Source organism: Ranitomeya variabilis, chromosome 2 (genome assembly GCF_051348905.1).
Source record: "Ranitomeya variabilis isolate aRanVar5 chromosome 2, aRanVar5.hap1, whole genome shotgun sequence".
NCBI classification, from domain to species: domain Eukaryota; kingdom Metazoa; phylum Chordata; class Amphibia; order Anura; family Dendrobatidae; genus Ranitomeya; species Ranitomeya variabilis.
In genome coordinates, this window is record NC_135233.1 from 781296264 (window position 1) to 781323381 (window position 27118).

General features: G+C 40.8%; 1 protein-coding gene across 2 annotated transcripts in view; it reads right to left on the reverse strand.

Moving 5' to 3' along the window:
• The window catches only part of CYB5R4 (cytochrome b5 reductase 4), a 389372-nt gene that overhangs the window by 187165 nt on the left and 175089 nt on the right, over positions 1 to 27118 (reverse strand). For both annotated transcript variants that reach the window (XM_077289796.1, XM_077289795.1), the window contains 3 exons: positions 22612 to 22696; positions 10511 to 10562; positions 4842 to 4899 (listed from right to left, as the gene is read on the reverse strand). In XM_077289796.1, coding sequence (XP_077145911.1) covers positions 4842 to 4899; positions 10511 to 10562; positions 22612 to 22696 — 195 coding nt within the window. The remainder of the gene's footprint in view (positions 1 to 4841; positions 4900 to 10510; positions 10563 to 22611; positions 22697 to 27118) is intronic.

Below are 27118 nucleotides of genomic sequence, written 5' to 3' on the forward strand. Positions count from 1 at the left end.
CCTTTACCACCAAGCGTGGTTTGCACATTAATGACTGGGCCAATTTTTACAATTCTGACCACTGTCCCTTTATGAGGTTATAACTCTGAAACGCTTCAACGGATCCTGATGATTCTGACAGAGTTTTCTCGTGACATATTGTACTTCAGGATAGTGGTAAAATTTCTTTGATATTACCTGCGTTTATTTGTGAAAAAACGGAAATTTGGCGAAAATTTAGAAAATTTCGCAGTTTTCCAACTTTTAATTTTTATACCCTTAAATCACAGAGATATGTCACACAAAATACTTAATAAGTAACATTTCCCACTTGTCTACTTTTACATCAGCACAATTTTTGAACCAACATTTTTTTTTGTTAGGGAGTTATAAGGATTAAAAGTTGACCAGCAATTTCTCATTTTTACAACACCATTTTTTTTTTTAGGGACCACATAACATTTGAAGTCACTTTGAGAGCTTTATGTGATACCTACGTGTGACACCATTCCAAAAACTGCACATCTCAAGGTACTCAAAAACACATTCAAGACGTTTATTAACCTTTCAGGTGTTTCACAGGAATTTTTGGAATGTTTAAAAAAAATTAACATTTAACTTTTTTTTTCACAAAAATTTTTTACTTCAGCTCCAATTTGTTTTATTTTACCAAGGGTAACAGGAGAAATTGGACCCCAAAAGTTGTTGTCCAATTTGCCCTGAGCACGCTGATACCCCATAGGTGGGCACATGGCAGAGCTCGGAAGAGAAGGAGCGCCATTTGACTTTTCAATGCAAAATTGACTGGAATTGAGATGGGATGCCATGTCGTGTTTGGAGAGACCCTGATGTGCCTAAACATTGAAACCCCCCACAAGTTACACCATTTTGGAAAGTAGACCCCCAAAGGAACTTATCTAGATGTGTGGTGAGCACTTTGATCCACCAAGTGCTTCAGAGAAGTTTATAATATAGAGCCGTAAAAATAAAAAATCATATTTTTTCACCAAAATGATCTTTTCTCCCCCAATTTTTTATTTTCCCAAGGGTATCAGAAAAACCGGGACCCCAGAAGTTGTTGTGCAATTTGTCCTGAGTACGCTGATACCCCATATGTGGCGGTAAACCACTGTTTGGGCACATGACAGAGCTCGGAAGGGAAGGAGCGCCATTTGACTTTTCAATGCAAAATTGACTGGAATTGAGATGGGACGCCATGTTGAGTTCGGAGTGCCGCTGATGTGCCTAAACACTGAAACCCCCACAAGTGACACCATTTTGGAAAGAAGACCTCCTAAGGTACTTATCTAGATGTGTTGTGAAAACTTTGAACCCCCAAGTGTTTCACTACAGTTTATAACGCAGAGCCGTGAAAATAAAAATTCTTTTTTTTTTTCCACAAAAATTATATTTAGCCCCAGTTTTGTATTTTCCCAAGGGTAACAGGAGAAATTGGACCCCAAAAGTTGTTGTCCAATTTGTCCTGAGTATGCTGATACCCCATATGTAGGGGGGAACCACCGTTTGGGTGCATGGCAGAGCTCGGAAGGGAAGGCGCACCGTTTGGAATGCAGACTTAGATGAATTAGTCTGCAGGCGTTACGTTGCATTTGCAGAGCCCCTGATGTACCTAAACAGTAAAAAAAAAACACAAGTGACCCCATATTGGAAACCAGACCCCCCAAGGAACTTATCTAGATGTGTTGTGAGAACTTTGATCCCCCAAGTGTTTCACTACAGTTTATAACGCAGAGCCGTGAAAATAAAAAATCTTTTTTTTTTCCACAAAAATTATTTTTGAGCCCCCAGTTTTGTATTTTTCCAAGGGTAACAGGTGAAATTGGACCCCAAAAGATGTCCAATTTGTCCTGAGTACGCTGATACCCCATATGTTGGGGTAAACCCCTGTTTGGGCACACGGGAGAGCTCGGAAGGGAAGGAGCACTGTTTTACTTTTTCAACCCAGAATTGGCTGGAATTGAGATCGGACGCCATGTCGCGTTTGGAGAGCCCCTGATGTGCCTAAACAGTGGAAACCCCCCCAATTCTAACTAAAACCCAAACCCAAACACACCCCTAACCTAATCCCAACCATAACCCTAACCACACCCCTAACTCTAATCCCAACCGTAAATGTAATCCAAACCCTAACTTTAGCCCCAACCCTAACCCTAATGGGAAAATGGAAATAAATACGTTTTTTAAAATTTTATTATTTTTCCCTAACTAAGGGGCTGATGAAGAGGGGTTTCATTTACTTTTATTGCGGGTTTTTTAGCGGATTTTTATGATTAGCAGCCGTCACACACTAAAAGACGCTTTTTATTGCAAAAAATATTTTTTGCGACTACACATTTTGAGAGCTATAATTTTTCCATATTTTGGTCCACAGAGTCATGTGAGTTCTTGTTTTTTGCGGGACGAGTTAACGTTTTTATTGGTAACATTTTCGGGCACTTGACTTTTTTTTAATTTAGATAAAGAAATATATTTATTGGAACAATATATATATTTTTTTTATTTATTTAGGAATTTTTTTCTTTTACACATATAAATATATACATATATTTTTTTAACTTTTTTACATTGCCCCAGGGGGGGGACATCACAGTAAAGTGACAGATCGCTGATCTGACACTTTGCAGTGCACTGTGTCAGATCAGCGATCTGACAGGCACTGCAGGGAGGCTTCCCGGTGCCTGCTCTGAGCAGGCGCTTGAAAGCCATCTCCCTGCAGGAAGGCCTCCCGCGGCCATTTTGGATCCGGGCCTGCAGGGAGGAGGTAGGAGACCCTCGGAGCAACGTGATCACATCGCGTTGCTCCGAGGGACTCAGGGAAGCACGCAGGGAGCCCCCTCCCTGCGCGATGCTTCCCTGTGTTGCCGGAACACTGCGATCATCTTTGATCGCAGTGTGCCGGGGATTAATGTGCCAGGAGAGATCCGTGACCGCTCCTGGCAAATAGTGCCGGATGTCAGCTGCGATAGCTGACACCCGGCCCCAGTAGGCCGCGCTCCTCCCGTGAGCGCGGCTGATCAGCGATGACGTACTATCCCGTCAGTGGTCATAAGGGCCCATACCACCTCGACGGGATAGTACGTCCAATGTCAGAAAAGGGTTAAACTGTGAGCACAGGTGCCGGCAGAAGATACTACTCTCCCATCAGCGGCATCTGCTGTCACTGTTATCGCACCTGTTGTCACTGTTATCAGTGACAGCAGACATAGCCGGATGGGAGCAGTAGTCTCATCGGCCCACGCCTGCTTTTTTACCGCAGGTCATCGCTGCGGGTCACAGTCAGCTGCGGATTCACGCTGACATCTACCATCATGATCCTGCAGCGCTGTGACTGACAGTACTGGCGGTAGCGTTACCGCACACAGCTGCACACACACACACACACACAGACATCTGCACACACAGACACCCACAGACAGACACGCACCTATTCTCTGCTCATACGCACATGTTCTCCGCCCACACACTCTTCCTCTTTCTGACATCATTTCCTTTCTGCAGTGGTTTTGCCAGCACATCCTCACGAAATACGCAAACCTTTTTACACCTGCGGTTTTGCTGCGGATTTGATTGACTCAATGGAAGTTAATGGGTGCAGAAACGCTGCAGATCCGCAAAAAGAATTGACATGCTGCGGAAAATAAAACATTGAGAATAAGGACAGAAATTTCCACAGCATGTGCACAACAATTCAGGAATGCCATTGATTAACATTGCCTTAATAATCCAGTGCGGATTTATAGCATTTCCGCGAGGAAAAAACGCAGAGGTAACGCAACAAATTTGCAACGTGTGCACATAGCCTAACAGCAGACCGAGTCGATTAAGCGTTCTTTCCCACCTCAGGGACGAATTCACAGCCAGACAGCTTAGTACTGCTGCATAGTATCCTCTATTCTGTAGATTCTAAAGTGTGCTATTAAGAGAAAGGTGAACAGGATCTCTTCGTCTCAATGTGTGCGGTCTATTGGAAATATTACAGCAACTATTCTCTATCCACATGGGTACAATGTCCAGAGGAAAATAGTTACAAATACCACATGCAAGTCATATCACCAAAATAGTGCAACTCTCCTTTTACAGTAGTGTTCAAAATAATAAAAGTCCAATATAACTAACCACATTAATCATAAATACTTGAAGGAGTCATGCTGATTTACGCCGAAGAGGATATGCCCTTAAAATGGGTGTCTCAACAAGACAATGACCCTAAACATACCAGAAAACAAGCAAAATCTTGGTTCCCGTCAAACAAAATTGAGGTTCTAGAGTGGCCAGCCCAATCCCCAGACCTTAATCCGAAAGAACACTTGTGGGGTGATATTAAAAACGCCGTTTCTGTGCCAAAGCCAACAAATGGCAAAAAATCTATATGACTCTATGCAACATAGATGTGAAGCAGTTCTAAAAAACTGTAGGTATACAACTAAATATTAGGCACATACTGTATTGTGAGTTTGTAAAGAAAAAGGCTGACACTGCTATATTTTAGAACAGCCCAACGTTTATTTTTTGTTATTTTCTGCAAAGCAGTTAAACTTATATACATTTTTCTTCATGTTTTTGATTATAAAACAGTGTGCAATGTTCCAAATGCTGGAAATAAAAACTAGTATAATGATTTTGCGATTAACTCATGTTTTTGAACACACTGCTATTATTGTGAACACTACTGTATACACAACAATATGTATTAAAATACACATTTAAATAAATACACAAATAAAACAACAGACTGAAATCAGGAGAAATTCATTACACCCCTGCATTTGTACAAAGACTAACGGGTCCAGTAAGTGACATCCAAGAGGGAATTTTGGATAGAGCAGCTTCTACTCTCTTACCTTTTGTTTGGTATAGATAACTATGGTCACTGTAGAATCTGTTTGGAACCAGTCATATCTGTAGAAGAGTGGAAAAATTAATGAAAGATCAGATAAATCCTTCAAAAGTTGCTTATTTCCTAATTGACGCTGGAAATGGTATGTTCTGTTTGGGAAAGGGATCTTGCAAATGGACATTCCAGTGTGATCATCGTTGCACAAGAGCTGTGCTCAGAATGATCACTGTAGAAAATCAGCTTACCTGAAAGCGGAGCTCCTGCATCAACAGCCAGGGCTGGTGCAAGTACCATCTCTGGCTGCTTAACCCCTCAGATGCTGCAGTCAATAGCATCCACGGCATCCAGGTGGTTGTGAGAGGCAAGGAGCGATCTAGCTCAATGAACCCATATGCCACAATTCCTAAAATGGTATTTATTTCTTCATTCTGCATCCCAAAAATTTGAATAAGGCTAAATACATATTAATTGTATGCTCTATATTGAGCAGTTACGTATGGGTTTCTGTATGAATCTCAACAAACAGGACTCAAACAAATCCCCTGATGGAACTACTCACTATAATGAGGCAAACTGAGTCACTCGTGACACCGCTGGAATAGAGGCAATACAGAACCCAGTCTTATTAGGCATGTGTAAAAGCGCATTAGGCCACACTTTAGTGCATTTCTGCTATTTCAGCTACTGGTCTTCAGCTCCTCCATGGACTGCCGGCTCTTTCATGCTCTCTGGACATGCCAGTGTGCCTCTGAAGCTGGGCATCATACGCCGGGCTTCAGAAGCTCACTATCATGAAAGGACAAAAGTTGTGGTGAGAGATGGCGGTGATGCCAGCTCTTTCAAATCATGTTATAATGCCCACCGGGATGTGATCAAATTATGAATGAGCCGCCAAGTCTGTGGAAACCAAATGCACCATCGAATAGTCTGAAATCAATTAGCATTTTGCAAACAAATTTTAAGTATTATATTATAAGTTCTAATTTTGCCATATTCTGGACTCATCTATACAGTACAAAGGGCATTTTCTGGAGCCACACAATAAACTTGCTTAAACTAGGCTAGGTTGTAGCATTCTGCTCTACATATATATATACAAATGCATATAAAAACATTGTGCTTGAATCCAATAACCATCTAGCTTGTGTCCCTCTGGACTGCATAGACACCAAATGTTTGTATTACAGGGTTTTTCCGAGTTCATAAAGTGGTGGCAAATTGCTAGGATATACCATCACTTTACGATTGGTGGGATTCGAATACCTGTGACCCCAAACAAATCAGAGAATTAAAGGAATAAAGGCCAGCTGAAGTGCTATAGTGCCTTCACTGAGGGACCTCTTCACAGCGGTTCTGACAATTATTTTGTTAAGAAATTTATAGGATAAATAATAGAGGAACATAAAGTTGCAATAGGGGAGTACAAGTATTTATGAAAGCAGACATCAGGAGAGGAGCACATTTACTGTATCTACCAATGCATATGACAAGCCAACAATCACAACATTCATGCACATAACAAGCAGTACCATAGCTGTCACTTATTCAAAAAGAGATTACGTTTCTCTCACTGGTTCTCTGCTGTTCCTGGGTGATTGGCAATTACTACTCAATGAGTGGCATACACAGTGCCTTGCAAAAGTATTCGGCTCCCTGGAACTTTTCAACCTTTTCCCACATATCATGCTTCAAACATAAAGATACCAAATGTAAATTTTTGGTGAAGAATCAACAAGTGGAACACAATGGTGAAGTTGAACGAAATTTATTGGTTATTTTAAATTTTTGTGGAAAATCAAAAACTGAAAAGTGGGGCGTGCAATATTATTTGGTCTCTTTAACTTAATACTTTGTTGCGCCACCTGTTGTGAATTCCGCTCTTGGGCTCCCTCCGGTGGTTGTGAGTAGCACTTTTGTGAGTTCTGCTCTTGGGCTCCCTCCTGTGGTTTTGAGTGGTATAGCTGCTTCTTGGATTTAGCATTAGCAGCTGCTTCCACTGATCGTCTTTCTGGCTCGGCTATTTTAGTCTGGCCTTAGCCCTCAATCAATGCCAGTTGTCAATTGTTCCTGCTTGGAGCCACTGCGCTTTTGGATTTCCCTGACACTCTGTCCAGTTCAGCAAAGATAAGTCCTTGCTTGTCCTTTTGCAGTCCATTTGTTGTGGACTTTATTGTTCAGCACATTCTATGTTTTGCTCATTTGTCCAGCTTATCAGTATGAATCTATTTAGCTAAGCTGGAAGCTCTGGGCTGCAGATTTTGCCCTCCACACCTTTAGTCAGGTGTGGAGATTTTTGCATATCTCTGCGGTGGACTTTTTCTAGTTTTTATTACTGACCGCACAGTGTTCTTTCCTTACTATGTATATAGCTAGAAGTGGCCTCCTTTGCTAAATCTTGTTTCATACTACGTATGTCATTTCCTTCTCCTCTCACAGTCAATATTTGTGGGGGGCTATCCTATCCTTTGGGGATTTTCTCTGAGGCAAGATAGCTTTCCTGTTTCTACCTTTAGGGGTAGCTAGTTCTCCGGCTGTGACGAGGTGTCCAGGGAGTGACAGGAACATCCCACGGCTACTTCTAGTGTTGTGTTAAGATCAGGAACTGCGGTCTGTATAGTTACCACCTGCTCAGAGCTAGTCACATGTCGCTCCTAAATTACCAGTCCATAACAGCCACCATTTGCTGTGATTACAGCTGCAAGTCACTTCGGGTATGTCTCTATCAGTATTGTACATCAAGAGACTGAAATTCTTGCCCATTCTTCCTTGGCAAACAGCTCGAGCTCAGTGAGGTTTGATGGAGATCGTTTGTGAACAGCAGTTTTCAGCTCTTTCCACAGATTCTCGATTGGATTGAGGTCTGGACTTTGACTTGGCCATTTTAACACCTGGATATGTTTATCTGTGATCCATTCAATTGTAGATTTTGCTTTATGTTTGGGATCATTGTCTTGTTGGAAGACAAATCTCCGTCCCAGTCTCGGGTCTTTTGCAGACTCCAACAGGTTTTCTTCAAGAATGGTCCTGTATTTGGCTCCAGTCATCTTCCCATCAATTTTAGCCATCTTTCCTGTCCCTGCTGAAGAAAAGCAGGTCCAAACCATGATGCTGCCACCACCATGTTTTACAGTGGGGATGGTGTGTTCAGGGTGATGAGCTGTATGCCAAACATATCGTTTGGCATTGTTGCCAAAAAGTTCGATTTTGGTTTCATCTGACCAAAGCACCTTTTTCCACATGTTTGGTGTGTCTCCTAGGTGTTGTTGTTGTTGCAAACTTTAAACAACACTTTTAATGGATATCTTTGAGAAATGGCTTTTTCTTGCCACTCTTCCATAAAGGCCAGATTTGTGCAGTGTCCAACTGATTATTGTCCTATAGACAGACTGTCCCACCTCAGCTGTAGATCTCTGCAGTTCATCCAGAGTGATCATGGGACTCTCGGCTGCATCTCTGATCAGTCTTCTCCTTGTTTGAGATGAAAAGTTGAGAGGGACGGCCGGGTCTTGGTTTTGCAGTGGTATGATACTCCATCCATTTCAATATGATCACTTACACATTGCTCCTTGGGATGTTTAAAGTTTTGGAAATAATTTAGTAACCAAATCCGGCTTTAAACTTCTCCACAACAATATCACGGACCTGCCTGTTGTGTTCCTTGGTCTTCATGATGCTCTCTGTGCTTCAAACAGAACCCTGAGACTATCACAGAGCAGGTGCATTTATACGGAGACTTGATTACACACAAGTGGATTATATTTATCATCATTAGGCATTTAGGACAACATTGGATCATTCAGAGATCCACAATGAACTTCTGGAGAGAGTTTGCTGCACTGAGAGTAAAGGGGCCGAATAATATTGCATGCCCCACTTTTCAGTTTTTGAATTTCCACAAAAATTTTAAATAACCAATACATTTCGTTCAACTTCACAATTGTGTTCCAGTTGTTGTTGATTCTTCAGTAAAAATTTACATTTGGTATCTTTATTAGTGATGAGCGAATATACTTGTTACTCAAGATGTCCTCCGAGTATTTTTTAGTGCTCTGAGATTTAGTTTTTATTGCCGCAGCTGAATGATCTACATCTGTTAGCCAGCATAAGGGTTGCCTGGTTGCTAGGGATATTAGTGTGTGAAATAAGTAATGAAAACGTCACCAATTTTCTAAGTAAATATATTTTTAAAGGTACTATTAACATGAAATTCTTACCGAATGTCGGTAACTACCCATCCAATCCACGAAGGCATAGAAATCAAAACACAGATGTACATAAATTACCCGTATTTTTTCGGACTATAAGACGCACCGGACCATAAGACGCACCTAGGTTTTAGAGGAGGAAATTAGGAAAAAAAAGAATTGAAGCAAAAAAATGGTCAATTCTGTACTGTAATATCCCCTATCCTGGTATATATGGTCCCCTCATCCCCATTCTGATACACATGGACACTCATCCCTATCCTGTTATACATTGTCGCCTCATCCCTATCCTGGTATACATGGCCCCCTCATCCCTATCCTGGTTTGCATGGCCCCATCCTTATCCTGGTATGATTTGCACCATCCTGATCCTGGTATGCACGACCCCATCCCAGTTCTTGATATGATTGGCCCCATCCTGATCCTGATTAGATTGGTCCCATCCTTATTCTGATATAATAGTCCTCATCCCTTTCCTGGTTTGATTGGCCCCATCCTGTTCCCGGTAGAAATGGTACCATTCTTTTTCTTTTATAATTGGCCCCATCCCATTCCTGGTATGATTGGTCCCATCCTTTTTCTTTTATAATTGGCCCCCAACCTTGCTCCTGGTATGCATGGCCCCATCAGGAAAGATTAAAAAAAAAAACAATACACTCACCAACACTGCGCTCCCTCGCAGCATCCCGCTCCGGTGCCAGCAGCTGCTTAATGCTTGTAAGCAGTGCATGACAGGGACGTATGATTGCGCAGATACCAAATATGTATACCGTTGTTTTTTTCTATGTAGTAAAAACAAATTCTGAAATTTGAAAAAAAACAAACAACATTTTGCTTGTGTTGCAATTATCCGAGACTCATAATTCTCTCAGTTTTCAGGATATGGAGCGGGGTGATGGCTTATTTTTTGCGCCTTGACCTGTCATTTTTAAGGATACCATTCTGGGGAAGATAAGATGTTTTGATAGCCTCTTATTGCATTTTAACGCAATGTTGTGGCGGACAAACAACAACGAAAAACAATTCTGGTGTTTTGATTTCTTTTCTCATTACATTATTTACTGATTTATCAGATTCATTTATTTTATTTATTGGTAGATCGGACTGTTACGAACGCAGCAATAACAGCTATTTCTAGTGAAAATGACAGCCTAGAATGAACACTGGCTAAAAGCTGGCTTTCACAGGACAAAGTCATGACAAGCACAGGGGTCTTCATAAGGCACCTGGCTGTCATGGCAACCCATCGGCAACCCAAGATCACACTGAGGGGTGCCCCTATGCTGGCGAACATTGTATGTTGCTATTAGAGATCCACCCGTAGCTGTAAGAGGCAGATGATGGCTTATTAATTCTGCACATCACATTTTGATAAGGGGTTAAATATAGTCATACAACTTAAAATTTTAACAAGCAGAAAATCATAATCAAACAATACAAACATATTGTAAAGGAGTAATGTACTAACCTGGGCTTAAATGCTTTACTGGCCTCCAGTGAAACACTGCTAGGAAGTGTGCCTACATACAAAAAAAATCAACATAAAAAATCAAAAGCCATTTGGTTTCAAAAACAGAACAAATATAACTTTCAATGATGTTGTCTGCAAAGTGAGTGACTGGCTGCAGAAAACATACAGACAAAGAATACACTCAGACAAATAGGATGTACACATCTGGTCTCTTTATATCCTGTTTTGGTTGTATGGATTTGTGAGTGCTGCAGACGCAGCAGTTGCTTTTAACAAAAAAAAAGGCTAAACAACATGTCATGACAGCTGTCAGGTGACCTGGGACCAGGGGCTCCTTCCCTGTCCCTATCACTAGGGGACGCCCTAGCTCACCCTACTCCACGGGATACTTCTGAAGGCCTCTACCATTGCCTTATCTCCTGAGTTAGCCCTTCATCTGTTCTCTTCCCCCACCCAGGGAAGAGGGGGCTCTACTGTGCACCATAGTACACCAACCCAACAAACAAGGCAACACAAACAAGGCTTAACAGAAAACTCCAGGCATACAAAATATTCACTCACATATAACAGAGGAATGCATCACGGAGTGGAGGTAGGGGAATAAACCAAAATAGAGAAGGATGGGGAATTACCACACTTACAAACCAAACAACAGTTACAGATAACTTCCTCCAACACTCCTTCTCAAATTAACCCCTCTCCCTCCTTAAGCCATGCAGCAAATGCTAGCTTTGACAAGCATTTGCATCAGAGCCCATATTATAAAGGGGAAAGGATTTCTATGAGTGCCGCCCAGTGGTCGTCACTCATAGCAAGTTAGCAATTCTGCTACATACAGGTGATCTGATCACCTGTATGTAGCAGAGACGACTGGGTTATGGCAGCTTCTAGTAAAAAATGTAAATATAAAAATTCAAATCACCCCCCTTTTGCCCCATTCAAAATAAAACAATAAAAAAATCAAACATACACATATGTGGTATCGCTGAGTTCAGAATCGCACGATCAATATAAAAAAGAATTAATCCGAACTCTAAACAGAATTAACGAGAAAAAAAGTCAAAACACCAGAATTAAGTTTTTTGGTTGCCTCAACATTGCATTAAAATGCAGTAACGGGCGATCAAAAGAACGTATTTGCACCAAAATTGCAACTTTATCTTATCGGAGCGCAAAAAGTAATTCCTCACCCAACCTGAGATCACGAAAAATGGAGACGCTATGGGTATCGGAAAATGGCACAATTTTTTTTTTTTTTTACAAACTTTGGAATTTTTTTTTCACTACTAAAAAAGAAGCTAGACATGTTTGGTGTTTATAAACTTGTAATGGAGAATCATAACAACAGGTTAGTTTTAGCACTTATTGAACCTAGTAAAAAAGCAAAACAAAAAACAATTGTGGAATTGCACTTTTTTGCCATTTCACTGCACTTGGAATTTATTTCCCGTTTTCCAGTACGCGATATGGTAAAACCAATGGTGTCATTCAAAAGCACAACCCGTCCCGCAAAAACAAGCCCTCAAATGGCCAATTTTACCAAAACATAAAAAAAGTTATGGCTCTGGGAAGAAGGGGAGCAAAAATTGAAAATGCAAAACCAAAAATACCTCTGGTCGTTAAGGGGTTAATGGAAGCTCTGAAGAGAAGTCATAATCCAGAGGAATGAAGGCTCTACACTGATTGGTCTGTGGTGACTTAAAGGTGGTTGCCCCCCAGGGTGGATACATAAATCAGATTCATAAGCTTCATTAAGATGAAGAGTTTCTCTGTTTGTTGCAGGGCAAGGAAAAGGCTGCATGAGCAGAATTTGCATTAGTGGTATCTAATTTTTGGGGAAATTCAAAAGGAGACGGCTATAAAGAGTTGGTGGAAAATGTCAAGACATATAAAAGATCTTGGCTGTAACAGGTCCTTATAGATTCATCTCTTACATTCGCATTTAGACTTCTTTCCACCAAACTGTGGAGCAGTGAGCGATGAGCACGGTGAGAGATTTCACCACGAAATCAAGTAAAATGGAATTCTCCATCCTCCACTCCTTGGTGTTTACCTCTGTTGTTTGTGTGAGTATATTTGTATGATTGGTATTTTCCTTTTTCCATGTTTATATTGCCTTGTTAGTCTGGTTGGTGTATTACGGTACACTACAACTCCCCTCTTCCCTGGGTGGGGGAAGGGTACAGACTGAGGGTGGATTCAGGAGGTAAGGAAAGGTATGTGGCTCCGGCATCTTCATCATCATCAGCAGTAATCCGGGGAATATGGCGAGCTAGGACGCCCCTAGCATTAGGGACAGGGGAGGAGCCCCTGGTCCCGGGACACCCGACAACAGTCGTCACACAAATTTTGTAGTGCAATTCCGGTTATTGTTTATAATTTGCAATAGTGTTTAGTCATGTTTTAGTTATTTGAATTGTTGCTATGTTTCCTCTAAATAATTATCAGAAAATTAGCATAACAAAATACTGTGCATCTTTATATTTGCAAAAGTAATAATGTTTCAAAGTAATGAAACTTTTATGCATTAATTATATTTAGAAGAAAAAGGAAAACTATTTGCTATCATAGAAGAGTCAACTAAAAATTGTCATTGTCAGATTTGAGTTCTGGAGGTCAAAATCATTAAAGGGAATCTGTCACCCCATTTTTGGCCTATAAGCTGCGGCCACCGCCATTAGGGGAGAGGTCAGAGAGGCCCAGCGCCTGCGCACTGCAGTACTTTGCTCTGCCCTCAACAGGACAGACAAAGTACGCCTGCATAGGAGCCGCGACAGGAAGCAAAGAAAAGGACGACATTGCATGAACTATGGGAGGCCCTGGACCGGACTGCGACCGACCGGACCGCTCCTGGGTGAGTATAATATAACCTATTTTTCTTCTCTTTCAGGTTACATCGGGGGCTTATCTACAGCATTACTGAATGATGTAGATAAGCCCCTGATGGCGGTGGCCTCAGCTTATAGGCCAAAAATAGGGGTGACAGATTCCCTTTAAGACAAGGCTCATTTCATAACTGAACCTAACAACTTTTGAAAATATGTAGAACAGTGCTATCTTTTCTCAGGTTTTCCCAGTTCACATTTGATAGCTCAATAGATTACCTTTCATTATGCAAGGAACAGAGTTAAAAGCAAAATTTATGAAAAAGCTTTTAAGGGGTTATATCAGGAACAAACTTCAGGAGAGAACAATAGGTCATCATGTAAATAGACAAAATATTGCTGGGGCACCATTACATTTACGTAGATGCATCTACCGTCAGCCCTGTTTGCACCCCATCATCATCTGTGCACTCATTCACTTTTCAGGCTGAGCGGTCTCTGTCGCACAGGATAACTTATGCCAGTGCCGAGATTATAATGCTCGGCATTGCCCAACTCACAGAAGCAGGAGCGCGCCAGGCTAATGCGCATTGCTGCTGCAGTCTCAGGAATACTTTTTTTTATGAAGGAGCTCTGGTTGGTGGAATAGCTTTGCAGGATGGACAAATAGCTCTGCAGGACTGTCCATCGGAAACACTGATCAAGGCCATGTGCATTATCATTGGGATTCAAACAAAGTACTGTGGGTGTTTGGTGGAAAAATGCATAACAAGGCTTTTTAGTAGTCCGACGTGCTGCAGTCCTTATTCAGGTCAGTACAAATGGTGCAAACTGATTCACAGGACCCAGTCTGCGGCCAGGGTTGTCATCAAGGCTATGTAGCTGCAGCCAGTCCTGCTCTATGGAGCCGCATGGACACAGGCATGCAGCTTTACTGACACAGAGCCCTAATGAGCCCATGCACGTACTGCACAGGAGGGAAAAGAGGCTTCTCAAAGGATGAGCAGAGAGGCCACCCACTGAAAATATGGAAGGTAGAAAGGGCAACCATAGTGTAACAGCAGTAATCCTTCATATACACGTAGTCACAGGATTGCCTATATCTCACCCAAACTGTTTCTTACTGTGTGCAGCCTCATCCCCCTCCCCTCCCCTCCTGACTGCAGCTTTTGATTGTCCTTATTAGCACCTTCCATGTCTCTCTTAAAATACACCTATTTAGTACCCCCATGCTTAATGGGAAATTAAAAAGAAAGAGGAGAGGAAGTTCACCAACATGGCTCAATAACATATCCACTGGAATAGTCCGGAACGGCGGGTGCAGTGTTCAGCTGGCAGATTTCAGCGGTAATAGGCAATGGAAGAGAAATCCCGCACATCCACAAAAATGCTCATTTATTGTTAGTCCATAAGATTAGAAAATACATACACCTAGAAAAACATATACACGGACGTGTTTCAAACGGTGAACCGCTCTGGATCATAGCATAATAGAAATAGCATAGACATAGCTTAATCTCTTAAAGTCCGCCAATATGGATTTTAACGGCGGCAGTTAAGGGTACTTATTGCTCAGCGCAGCTTTTTAATGGCATTGAGAAATAAGTGTATAGCGCCCCCAGAGTCGGAAAATCTTAGGGGCCACGGCTTTTTTTCCTTCCACATTGATTTAATTCTCGTGAAGCAACTGAAGGGTTAATAAACTTCTTGAATGTTGTTTAGAGCACCTTGAGGGGTGCAGTTTTTAGGATGGGGTAACTTTTGGGTATTTCCTGTCATATAGGCGCCTCAAAGTCACTTCAAATGTGATGTGGTCCCTAAAAAATGGTTTTGTCAATTTTGTTGGAAAAATGAGAAAAAGATGGTCAACTTTTAACCCTTATAACGTCCTAACAAAAAAAAAAATATATGTTTTCAAAATTGTGCTGATGTAAAGTTGACATGTGGGAAATGTTATTTATTAACTATTTTGTGTGACATGACTATGATTTAATGGGAACCTATCAGCAGGATTGTGCACAGTAACCTACACAAAGTGCCAGGTCAGCGCCGTTATTATACTAAGTACCTTGATACCTTGATTGATGAAATCCATCTTGTGGTTGTTCTTTAATCTTTATTTTCAAGTTAGTAGTTAAAGTGCTCTGGGGCAGCCGGTGGGGTGGTCTTCATGTTGTGCTCCGTTTAGGTATTCATAATGCAGGCTGCTGACAGGTCACCGATCACCCCCCAAAAAAATGAATTTGAAAAAGGCGCCCGCTGTGCCTGCGCAGTAGCTGCTATCGGTGTCTATAGTTGTGATCCGATAGCTGCTGCTGCGCATGCGCTGGCATCTTACTGTAGAAAGAAAAAAAATCCTCCTCCAAGATGGCGCCGCCTGAGCAGTCGCAGCTCGAAGATAGCCGAGAGATGCTACTGTGCAGGCGGCACCATCTTGGAGGAAGATTTTTGTTTCTTCTCCAGTAAGATGGCGCCGCCGGCGCATGCACAGTAGCAACTATCGCATCACAGCTATAGACACTGATAGCAGCTATTGCGCAGGTGGGCGCCCTTTTCAATTTTTTTTTCCCATAGCTGAATACCATGAATAGAATGTATTATTGGCACATAAAACATGCCATTATGCTGCAGAGCAGGTGCCATGGCTGGCAACTGACTGCAGAAGGGTTTTTTTTTTTTTTGAAATATGTACAGATAAATTAGGGGGCAGTCAGTGAGGGATCGGTGACCTGTCAGCAGTCTGCATTATGAATATACAATCATAGCACCACATGGTATAATTTTAATCAATATAACGGCGTCGACCTGACACTGTGTGTAGTTTAATGGGAACAATCCTGCTGACAGGTTCCCTTTAAGGGCACACAAATTAAAAGATTGACAATTGCTAAGTTTTTGGAATTTTTGCAAAATTTCTTTTTTTTTTCATAAATAAACAAGTCTAATTGAAGAAATGTTACCACTAACATAAAGTACACTATATCATGAAGAAGCAGTCTCACAAAGTGACAGTGGTCACAATTGTAAAAATTGACTTGGTCGTTAAGGTCAAAATTGGCTCGGTCACTAAGGGTTAAAAAGACAAAAAGGCAAATCATAAACAGAATTGTAACTAACCAATGGTGGAAGCCATGACAAAAACATGGAAATAATTGGGAGATGAAAAATAGCCATGACAGGTGCGTGAAAAAAAAAACAACCTTCTTGCTCTAGAAAAAAAATGTACGTCGTTTGCATATTATACTTATGCATAGAGATGTATTCATTATCAAAAAAATTTTCATTCATCTCTGATTAAACATTAGACATATTGATATAATTAAGGGATTTATCTGAAAACTAAAAAAAAAAAAAAAATAGGCAAAGAAAAGCACAAAAGTTAAACACAACAGCAAATGAGGTGCAATACACACTGAAAGGTAAAGGTATAAGATGTATCCATGATACTAGAGATGTAGAAATATATTAGATAGATCTGCATATCCTGAAATCAGTCAATAAAAAATAAATCATTTTTATAATTTATTCCGTTGAGGATTTTAGTATCTAATGTAATTATCCACAAGGCTTTGTGTTCAGTTACCTCTCTCTGCCAGTTACCTCCTCTGTTTGGGCATACAACTTTGTCAAGCCCATAGAATTTAAGATGAGACATGACACCATTATGTGTGTTCACAAGATGCTTGACTGACCCTGAATATGAGCTGATTTCATTTTTAATATTAGTTAGATGTTCTGCTATCCGTCTTTTTAATTTCCCTGTGATACATCCAATGTAACGTCCTTGGCAAGCAGAACATTTAATGCAGTAAACGATATCATGTGTATCGCTGTTGATAAACACAATGATAGTGTAATTGATACCTGTAGGAGACTGGAATGGCATTTTTTATCTGCTAAGGCTGCTTTCACACATCAGGTTTTTGCCGTCAGGCTAAATCCGGCGGCGAGCCAGAGCGACGGATTCGGCAAAAATTGTGAAAAACTGATGCAACAGATGCATCCGGCAAAAAAACTGGATCCGTCGCATCAGTTTTTCATCCATTTCGTCCATTTTTTTGTCCGTTTTACGACGGATCCAGTTTTTAAAAACACCCATGGGAGGCTCCCAAACGTGATTGGCTAACGGAAAACCCATACATACAGTGTTCCTACAGCCCATCTTTGACAGGTTGTAGAGGAGCAAGTGGCGAAGATGGAAGGAGTTATGGCAAAGATTCTGAAGATTTCTGTGGATTTTACTTTTGAGGCTAATCATTTGAAAGCGATTGTTCTGGAGAAGGAGCGAGAGAGACAGCGCATCATGCATCTGTGGCGTTTTTGGATCCAACCAATCACATCACAGAGAATGACGCGTGGGGTTCTACTTTATACATGGAGTTACGAGGAAACCCTGAGAAGTTTTTCAGCTACATGCGGATGAAAGCGGAGAACTTCGACTTGTTGGTGGAACGGATTGGACACCTCATTGCAAGAAGTGATACATATTGCAGCTTCTCAGTTTCACCGGTGGAGCATCTGATGGTGACTCTTAGGTAAGCCATTTTTATTGTATCTCCTACTGTTAAAGCACACTTATAACTGTAATGTTGTTGCTGGTATTTTTTTTAATAATTATTTTTATTGTATCTCCTACTGTTAAAGCTGACTTATAACTGTAAAGTTATTGCTGGTATTTTGTACTAATTTTTGTCTTGCTTTTTTCACAGATTCCTCGCAACTGGTGAATCCCTTTCATCACTACATTTTCAGTTCAGACTTGGGATTTCCTCGATATCCACAAGGAAAGTATCTGCATTTCCGGCTTTTTTGCATCACACAAAATAATTATATGTGGCCACTTGAAACAAATAAATGACTAACTTCTTATACCAGGTATATGATTTTCTTGATACCTGGTATGCTGTAGAACCTGATCTGCAAGGTCCACACCCCCCATATATTTGTTGTAGTCAATGACAGACACAGGTTTTGGAGTAGTGGATCCCTGTTGGTCTGTAGTGGCCCTTGTGGCATCTGTGTGGATCGAGCTCAGGATAAAAATATATTTTTTATCCTTATACTTAAGGGCAAGCAGCTCCCCATTGCATAAAGCCCTTGACTGCCCCTTTAGGAACTTTTCATTGACCAACGATTGTGGAAACCCCTGACGGTTTTTGCGAATGGTCCCACAAGCCCTTATGTTATGTTCAACCAGACTTTTAAATAGGGGTATGCTGGTGTAGTAGTTGTCAAAATAAGGATTGCAGCCTTTTTATAAAAATGGAGTTATCAGCTTCCAAATGATTTTTCCAGATGTCCTCAGATAAGTAGGGCATCCTAGTGGGTTTAGTTGGCTGTCTTTCCCCTCATAAATGCAAAAAGCTGATGTGTATCCGGTTGAACTCTCGCACATTTTATAGAGCCTTATTCCGAACGTTGCCCTCTTAGAATGAATAAATTGCTTGAGGTGAAGTCTTCCTTAGAATTTTACAAGTGACTCATCAATGGAAATATTTTCTGTTGGGGTGTAGAGCTTTAAGAACTTTTCTGTCAAGTCTTCGATTATTGGTCTGATTTTGAATAGTCTGTCGTGTTCTGGGGCAGTTCTGGGCAGGCATTGACTATTGTCGTTAAAATGCCCAAATCTCATGAGCAATTGATAACGGGTCCTAGGAAGAATGGCAGAAAACATAGGGGTAGCGTGAACAGGACAGTTGGAACAAAAGGACCACATACTCTTTTTTTAAACAAGCATCATAGCGAATGCAAGTGCTAAAAATGTTTTCATTTCCAGGACATTAGTTGGTGTCCATAAATTTGACCTAGCATAATAGGATCATGGATTCTGGCTGATGAATTGGGACACATATAAATTTGTTTGTAGGACAATATGCTCTAGCAAGCTATCTGTCATAAACAAATTAAAAAAATTAATTGGTCCAAAATTTTCCACCTCCACATTTATATTAGGAATGGCATTAAAATTAGGGATGAATGTAGTAGCTGAATCTGAAACCTCCCATCTGGGAAATGCTACATCAAGAGGCAAAGCCCCTTGGACATTGGTGTGCCCCAATTCGCAAGCACTAGGGACAGCGCTAGCACTGGGCATTGTTCCTCGAGTTGGAGACATTTTTCCAGAAGCACTATTTGCCCTTCTTGTTGTACTGGTCCTTGTGTGTGAGGATGGACCAGAATCACTGCTCATTTCTGAGCTATCACTGTTGCTGCTACTAAAGCCCTCGAAATCCACATCGCCATCTGACACTGCACTTTCTTTGCTGTCAGAACATAAAAGTGTAAAAGCCTCCTCTGCATTATAATACTAACGGACCATTTTATTGTTTCTTTTATTATTTTTATTTTTTCTGGAAATAGAAAACGGTGACTGACGAGACCAAATTATTGGTGAATCAATTGAAAAAAGCTAATTCTTTAGCCTAGGCCTAACATTAGAATAAACACTAATCCTAACTTTAGCCTAACCCTAACTTTATCACTAACCCTAACCTGCCTTATCTGTTATTTTTTACTTTATAGTAAGATCGCAGCAGCACTTGTAACACTGTTTCTCCTCTAATCTCTCACTGACAGGAGATCAGAGGAGAAACAGCGCTTTTATGAGGCAGATCGCCCGGGAAAGTTTGTTGCTACAACAAACTTCCCAGTGATTTTTCTCATTGGCTGGTGTGACGCTGATGTCATCAGTACTTGAACCAATCAGGTCTCCATGAGGTCGGAGGTCACAGGAAGCGTTGTGCACCGGTATCCTCTTGTTATAAATTACGTGGGGGTCCCGCTGAACATAAAAACGCCTACCGTAGACAAACGTCAGTGGTGCACAAAGCCTTGCTAGCGCCAACGTTTATCTACCATCGGCGTTCACGAAGCGATTAACACAAAAAGTAAGGAGAAAAAAAAAATTACAGTTTTTGTTTTTTTTCAACTAAAAATGTTGATTTAGCCACAAATAGTGTCACAATGGACAACAGGAAGAAGATATATCCCTCATTTTGCTTTTTAATTTCTCCTGACCAAGTGTGATGATACCCCATATTTGGTCAGAAACTACTGTTTGGGCACAGGGCAGGGCTCGGATGGGAAGAAGCGCGATTTCATGTTTGGAGTGCAAATTTCACTATAATAGATTGGAAATACCATATCGCATTTGCAGAAGCCCAGACATGCCAAGGTAGTGGAAATTTCCACCCACAAATGACATAATGACATAATTTTGGACACTGTACCTTTCAAGGAATTAATGTGACGGTGAGGTGAAAATCTTGAACCCACAGTAGCTTCATAGAATTTTATAACATTGGGTAGTCAAAATTATGATTTTTCTCTGAAAATACTGCTGTTGCCTGAAATTTTTAATTTTTCACAAAGGACAATAGAAGAAAATGGTTCTCTTAGTTTCGTACACAATTTCTCCCACATGCAACAAAAGCGAATAAGAAAATAGTGTTTGGAGACACAGCAGGGCTTGAAAAAAGGAGCATTTTGAACAAACAATGCTTCACAGAATTTTATAACATTGGAATGTGAAATCAAATTATTTCATTTTCTTCCACTAAAATATTGCTTTAGCCCCAATTTATTTTTATTTGCTTTTATTTGCTTGGGTCTTAAAAGAGAAAGTGGCCACCAGAATTTGTTTTGCAATTTCTGCTGAGTATGCGAGTCTCCAACATGTGGTCAGAATCTACTGTTTGAGCGTACAGTAAACCTCAGAAGGAGCGCAATTTGCAGTGTATATTTTGCTGGAATGGTTTCCAGGTGCCATGTCATATTGGCAGAGCCATTGAGGTGAGAAAACAAAGATGCCCTAAAAGGAACCCAATTTTACAAATTACACCCCTCAATGAATTCATTAAGAGGTGTATTGAGCATGTTGACACCACAGTTATTCCAGTTTATTATATCATTGTGTTATGAAGAAAAAAATATTACATTTTTACAACTAAAATTTTGTTTTAGCCCAGATTTTTAATTTTCATAGGAAGTAATGAAATTAAAAACTCCAATTTGCTACACAATTTTTAGCGAGCGTGGAAATACCCCACATGTGGTCATATAATATTGTTTGAAAATATAGCAGGGCTCAGAAGGAGGATAACGGCATCTTTTATCAGAACCTGCCACCGAGTATGGAGGAAGGAGTGACCCTGAAATAACAGGAGCAATGTCAACCACCATACGAAAGATTGACGGATGTGGGATGATAGGCGAACGGGTACAGGGTGAATAGTACGAGCTGTACCCTCAGTTTTTGTGGTGAAGCAGAGTGCACATTCACATTTGGTTAACCTCCTAATGATCATCCGAGATCAAAAACACACACAAAAAAAGTGAAGGTTAGGATATAACCGTACCTCCTAAGGTCCAAGGTTAAGACTGATCTGAGGATCAGATCCATGTCTAGCTCCAACTATCACCAAGCTAAAGTGAGGAAGCCTAGTGTTAGCAGGCACGGTACAGTCTGCTGGGGAGAAGCTAACTTTTTTGCTAAAAGAAACCTAAAATCAGGATTTTGCTAAGTAAATTAAAGGCATTGTCAGGTTGGCAATTGCCTTGCACAGGCGTGTACTCCGGAGGACAGAGAATGAACTTCAATCCAATATTGCGGCCAGCATGCAGCCAGCGGGTAAAGAAAGGGTGAATCAAACACCCAAAAACCCCGCCCATATGACCCAAAACCGGTCCCGCCAAATTCAGATGACAGGTTCCCTTTAAAATTATACCTGGGTTGAAGAAATTTGGCTTGTGGTTCTTGTTTAATCTGTGTTTGCAGTTCTGGGTTCATTAGATGCTCGTGCTCTGGGGCGACCTGCGAATGGGTCTTTTTTTGGTGCTCAGGCTTCTCAGTCATCATTCTGGGATTAAATCACAGGTCACTGAATCTTCAGTGACCTGCCTCCTATTTTACATACTGCGTTTGCGCAATTAACATTGTGGTCTTTAAAAAAAACAAAAAAATCGGCTCCAGCAAAATCGCACAGATTTGTGAATCTTCCCAGAGCACACACTGCGGGCCAGACAATGGCGAAATCTCGCAGCACACAGTGCGTGCACTGGGAGGATTTACAAGTCTGCAGTCACACAGAGTGACTACAGACTTCATTTTAGACAAGACAACCCCTTTGAGTTTGTGAATCTAATTTTGAGGATATAGACTATTACATGAACTACAGCACAAAATGAAATAGTTTTGAATATTGTAAGTGGCATAGTAAGTATAATGCTTATAACCAGTCACAATTAAATTAGATTGTATATCTGAGCTTTTACCTTTTAGTACTGAAGCATGTTTCACAGCCATTCTACCAATTAGACATTCTTTCAGCATTGATTCATAGTTAACCCAACGATGAACCTAAGGATAAAAATGACACTTAGTGAAGCATACAATGAAAGACACAGGGTGTAACAAATTTACAGTTGCACCCGGGCTCAGGAGCCTTAGGTTACCCAAAAAGTCCTTGGGCTAATATAATACCATCTAGATGGAGGCCCGATGCGATAGCATGCGGTAATGTCACAATGGGGGCAAGCGTTGCGAATCTCTCTCCCCCCATGTGCTCACCCACCTATCCACTCTCTTTCCCCATGTGCTGACTTCTCCCGTCTGTGATCTCTCCTTTGACCTGTCTACCCCATGTGCTAAGATAGCGGCGGTCACATTAAAACTGCGCATGCGCTCCTCCTGTACAAAGATGGTCGCAGTCAGTGAATCATTCGGCTGATCCTGGCGGCGGCGTGTTCATGACAGTGTTCCGCTGGTGGTACCGCACAAGAGGCTGTGTACAGCGTATACAGTGTGTGTGGTGCGTATGGCATATACAGTGTGTGTGTGTGTGTGTGTTGCGTCCGGCACATACAGTGTGTGTGTGTGTGTTGTGTACGGCGTATACAATGTGTGTGTGTGTGTGTGTGTGTGTGTGTGTGTGTGTGTGTGTGTGTGTGTGTGTGTGTGTGTGTGTGTGTGTGTGTGTGGCGTACAGCGTATACTGTGTGTGTGTTTGGTGCGTACGGCATATACAGTGTATGTGTGTGTGTGTGGTGTGTACGGCGTATACAGTGTGTGCGTGGTGCAACGGTGTTACTGCGCAAGAGGCTGCTACCACCAGCAGTTTCCATATTGAGACACCCATCAATATGGTCACTTATCCGTTACCCTACAACTTCTTACTTATTTGGTTGCTCTACACCATGGGCTGTTTTTGCTTTCCAAAGCCCTGTTTTTAATATATTTATGTGATTTATTTGATTAATGAAGTTGTTTAAATATATCTTTATTATTTAGCAAGACTCTTATTTCTCTTGTATATTATGCTATTTTGAGTCGCTTTGTTTCACAATATGCAATTTAGCATATAAAGGCATATGTATGCAATGCAATACTTATTGAGTAATATGTTTTGGGGATTATATGTTCAATTTGTGTTTTAATTTAGTTACAGAAAATTAACATGATCAGAGTGGGTAGTGGAGATGAGCAATGGTGGAGAAAATAGAACAATATAATCTGATGTCTAAATGTGCTCACAATTATTTTGAAAGCATACTTTTCAAAGCACTATCAATTTTTCCATATCTGCTGCTTTCTATCGTATAAAGGAATTTTTAGAATCCGCTCTATAAAAAACAGCCAGCTTATTGGAATTAAAGGGTATGGTCACATTTACAACAATAACAAATATAACAAATGAAAAAACTTTGCAAATAGTCTTAACCCCTTAACGACCAGGGTTATTTTTGGATTTGCATTTTGTTTTTTTGCTCCCATTCTTCCCAGAGCCATAATTTTTAATTTTTCTGTCAATTTGGCCATGTGAGGGCTTATTTTTTGCGGGACGAGTTGTACTTTTGAACGACATCATTGGTTTTACCAAGTCATGTAACAGAAAACAGGAAAAAAATTTCAAGTGCGGTGAAATTGCCAAAAAAGTGCAATTCCACACTAGTTTTTTGTTTGGCTTTTTTGCTAGGTTCACTAAATGCTAAAACTGACCTGCCATTATGATTCTCCAGGTCATTACGAGTTCATAGTCACCAAACATATCTAGGGTTTTTTTTTACCCAAGTGGTGAAAAAAAAAATTCCAAAGTTTGTAAAAAAAAAAAAAAAAAAAAGCCATTTTCCGAGACCCGTAGCGTCTCCAGTTTTCGGGATCTGGAGCTGGGTGAGGACTTACTTTTTGCGCGCTGATCTGACGGTTTTATCGATACCATTTTGGTGCATGTCCAATCTTTTGATCACCCGTTATTGCATTTTATTGCAATGTTGCAGTGACCAAAAAGACGTAATTCTGGTGTTTCGATTTTGTTTTCTCGCTACGCCGCTTACCGATTGGATTCATTCTTATTATATATTAATAGATTGGGCAATTCTGAACACGGCAATACCAAATATGTGTATATTATGGTTTTTTTACTGTTTTATTTTGAATGGGGAGAAAGGGGGGTGATTTGACCTTACTTTTTTTTATTTTTTTATATTTTTAAAAACATTTTTTTACTTTTTCCTTTCTTCAATAGTCTCCATGGGAGACTAAGAAGCTGCATTTATCCAATCGTCTCTGCTACATAGAGCAGGGCTGCAGTCCTGTTCTATGTAGCAGATATGCTCACTTGCTATAAGCGCCGACCACCAGGCGGTGCTCATAGCGATCCAGCAATGACAACCACAGGGGTCTCCTGCTGACCCCGGGTTGTCATGCCAACCCATCAGCGACCCGTGGTCATGTGACACGGGCGCCGATGGGAGGTGTAATGACGTGCATTCTACGCGTGCATGTTGAATGCGTTTGACAGCGGCATTTAACATGTTAACAGCCGCAGATGAATCGTGACTCCACCCGTGGCTGTTCAGGGCTCATGTCAGCTGATCAGTGTCTTATGACACTGTACGACTAGAGGACTTGATCAGAAATATCAACTCTTCCCATGTTCTTGTTGTACACCAGTACACAGTGTGGTGTGTAGAAGTGCTGGGGGTGCTGTATCCTTCTTGTCCTTGTACTTGACCACCAGCATGTTGTCGCTACATTGGGCTCTGCGCTCGCCCTTTCCGAGCATCTGCCCAAATCGCGTCTTAGGAGGGCCTCTCTGATTTTTGCAGACCATACCACAGGCTGCGGTAGCTCACGCATAGAGGTATTTGTACAGTGGGACGCTGGTATAAAATTTATAGATATAGAGGTGATAACCTTTATCCAACAGGGTGCACCAATTCCTACACAATTTTCCTACTCACTTCCAGGACAGGGGGCATTCAGGGGGTTGAATCCGTGTGTCCTTCCATTCATAAAGATGAGACTTTGATCCACCTCACAGGATGCCAGCTTGCAGGTAAATCATGAAGTAGCTTTATTCCATTTTGTTAAAAACAATGATATATCATATGGAATATTTTTAGAACTGTGTCCATGATGAGAGAAAATCGGGGGGAACACAGGGGAGAGATGAACAGAACCAGACGCGTATTGAGCGTGGCACACACTCTTAGACTTGGTATGGATATGGACTGAGGAAAAGGAGTGTCCTTTATCTGTGTGGGAATGGTTGAAAGAAGGTGTGTTGGGAAATGAGAAAACGAAGGTGAGGTAGAATGAATGAGAAATACTCAAGAATGAGAGGAAAACATGAGGAAAAATAGATATATGTATAAAATCAGCAAGAATATAATTAAAACGCATGAATGAATGAATGAATGAATGAACGAATGAATGAATGAACACCAAAGATGTTAATAATGTAACATGATTTCTTTTCTAAGATTTAAACCTAAGGGAAATCTTGTATCTAAAGCAAAAATCCAATATACCTATCTGTTTCGGAGTGTTTTTTCCTCTATTCCCACTACAGATATGTCTCGGTACATGTTCTATAGCGAAAGTAGAAAAAACAATTGCTTGTCTGTTATCATTCTTTATGAAGTGCTGTGATGCATTAGAAGTACTGTGCTTAGAAGTGTGAATGATGTCATATGAGTGTTCCCTAATTCTTGCTTTGAGTTTTCTGGTAGTGGAACCAATGTCCTTCAAATTACAAATGGTACATTGGATGACATAAATGACATGGTCCCAGTTGCAGTTTTAAAAGCCTTTTAAGATGTAAGATTTATTATTGTCATTCTTGCAAAAAAAAATTTTTTTGAGGCAAATGAACAAGTTTTGCATGTAGTGGAACCACACTTATAAAAGCCACTAATGGATAGCCAGTTGTTGTGCCTGATGGAAGCTGAAGGATTATATAGGCTGGGTGACAACCTGTTACCTAGAGTGGGTACTTTGCGAGGAACAACCCTGATACCATTCTGTAAAATGGTATGCATGGTGCAGTCTTCCTTTAGGATATTAAACTTACGTTTAACTATATTGGAAATGGACGAAAAATGTGTATTATAAGTGAGTATTAAGGTGGGTGGAGTACTTTTAGGAGATGATTTAGTTTTTTTGAAATTAAATTATTCCTGGACTACTTGTTTACAATTTTGGTGGCTCGGTCAAGAGACCATGCTGGATATTGTCTCAATGTCAATCTAGATTAAATAATTTGGTCACTTCAGTTTCTTTTTGCTCTAGTCAGTTCCTCCACTTTGATGACCTTAATAGTGTGGGGGTGATGGAAGCTGTGTGGATGTAAAATTGTGTTTCCTGAAGTGGGTTCTCTGTATGTTCTGCTGATAATTGGTGATTTGTTGGTTCCTGTTCGTTCTAGACATAGGAAAGTAATACGGTTTTTGTCAGAAGAACTAGTTAAATGCAAGTAAAATTGATGGTCATTGAGATAAG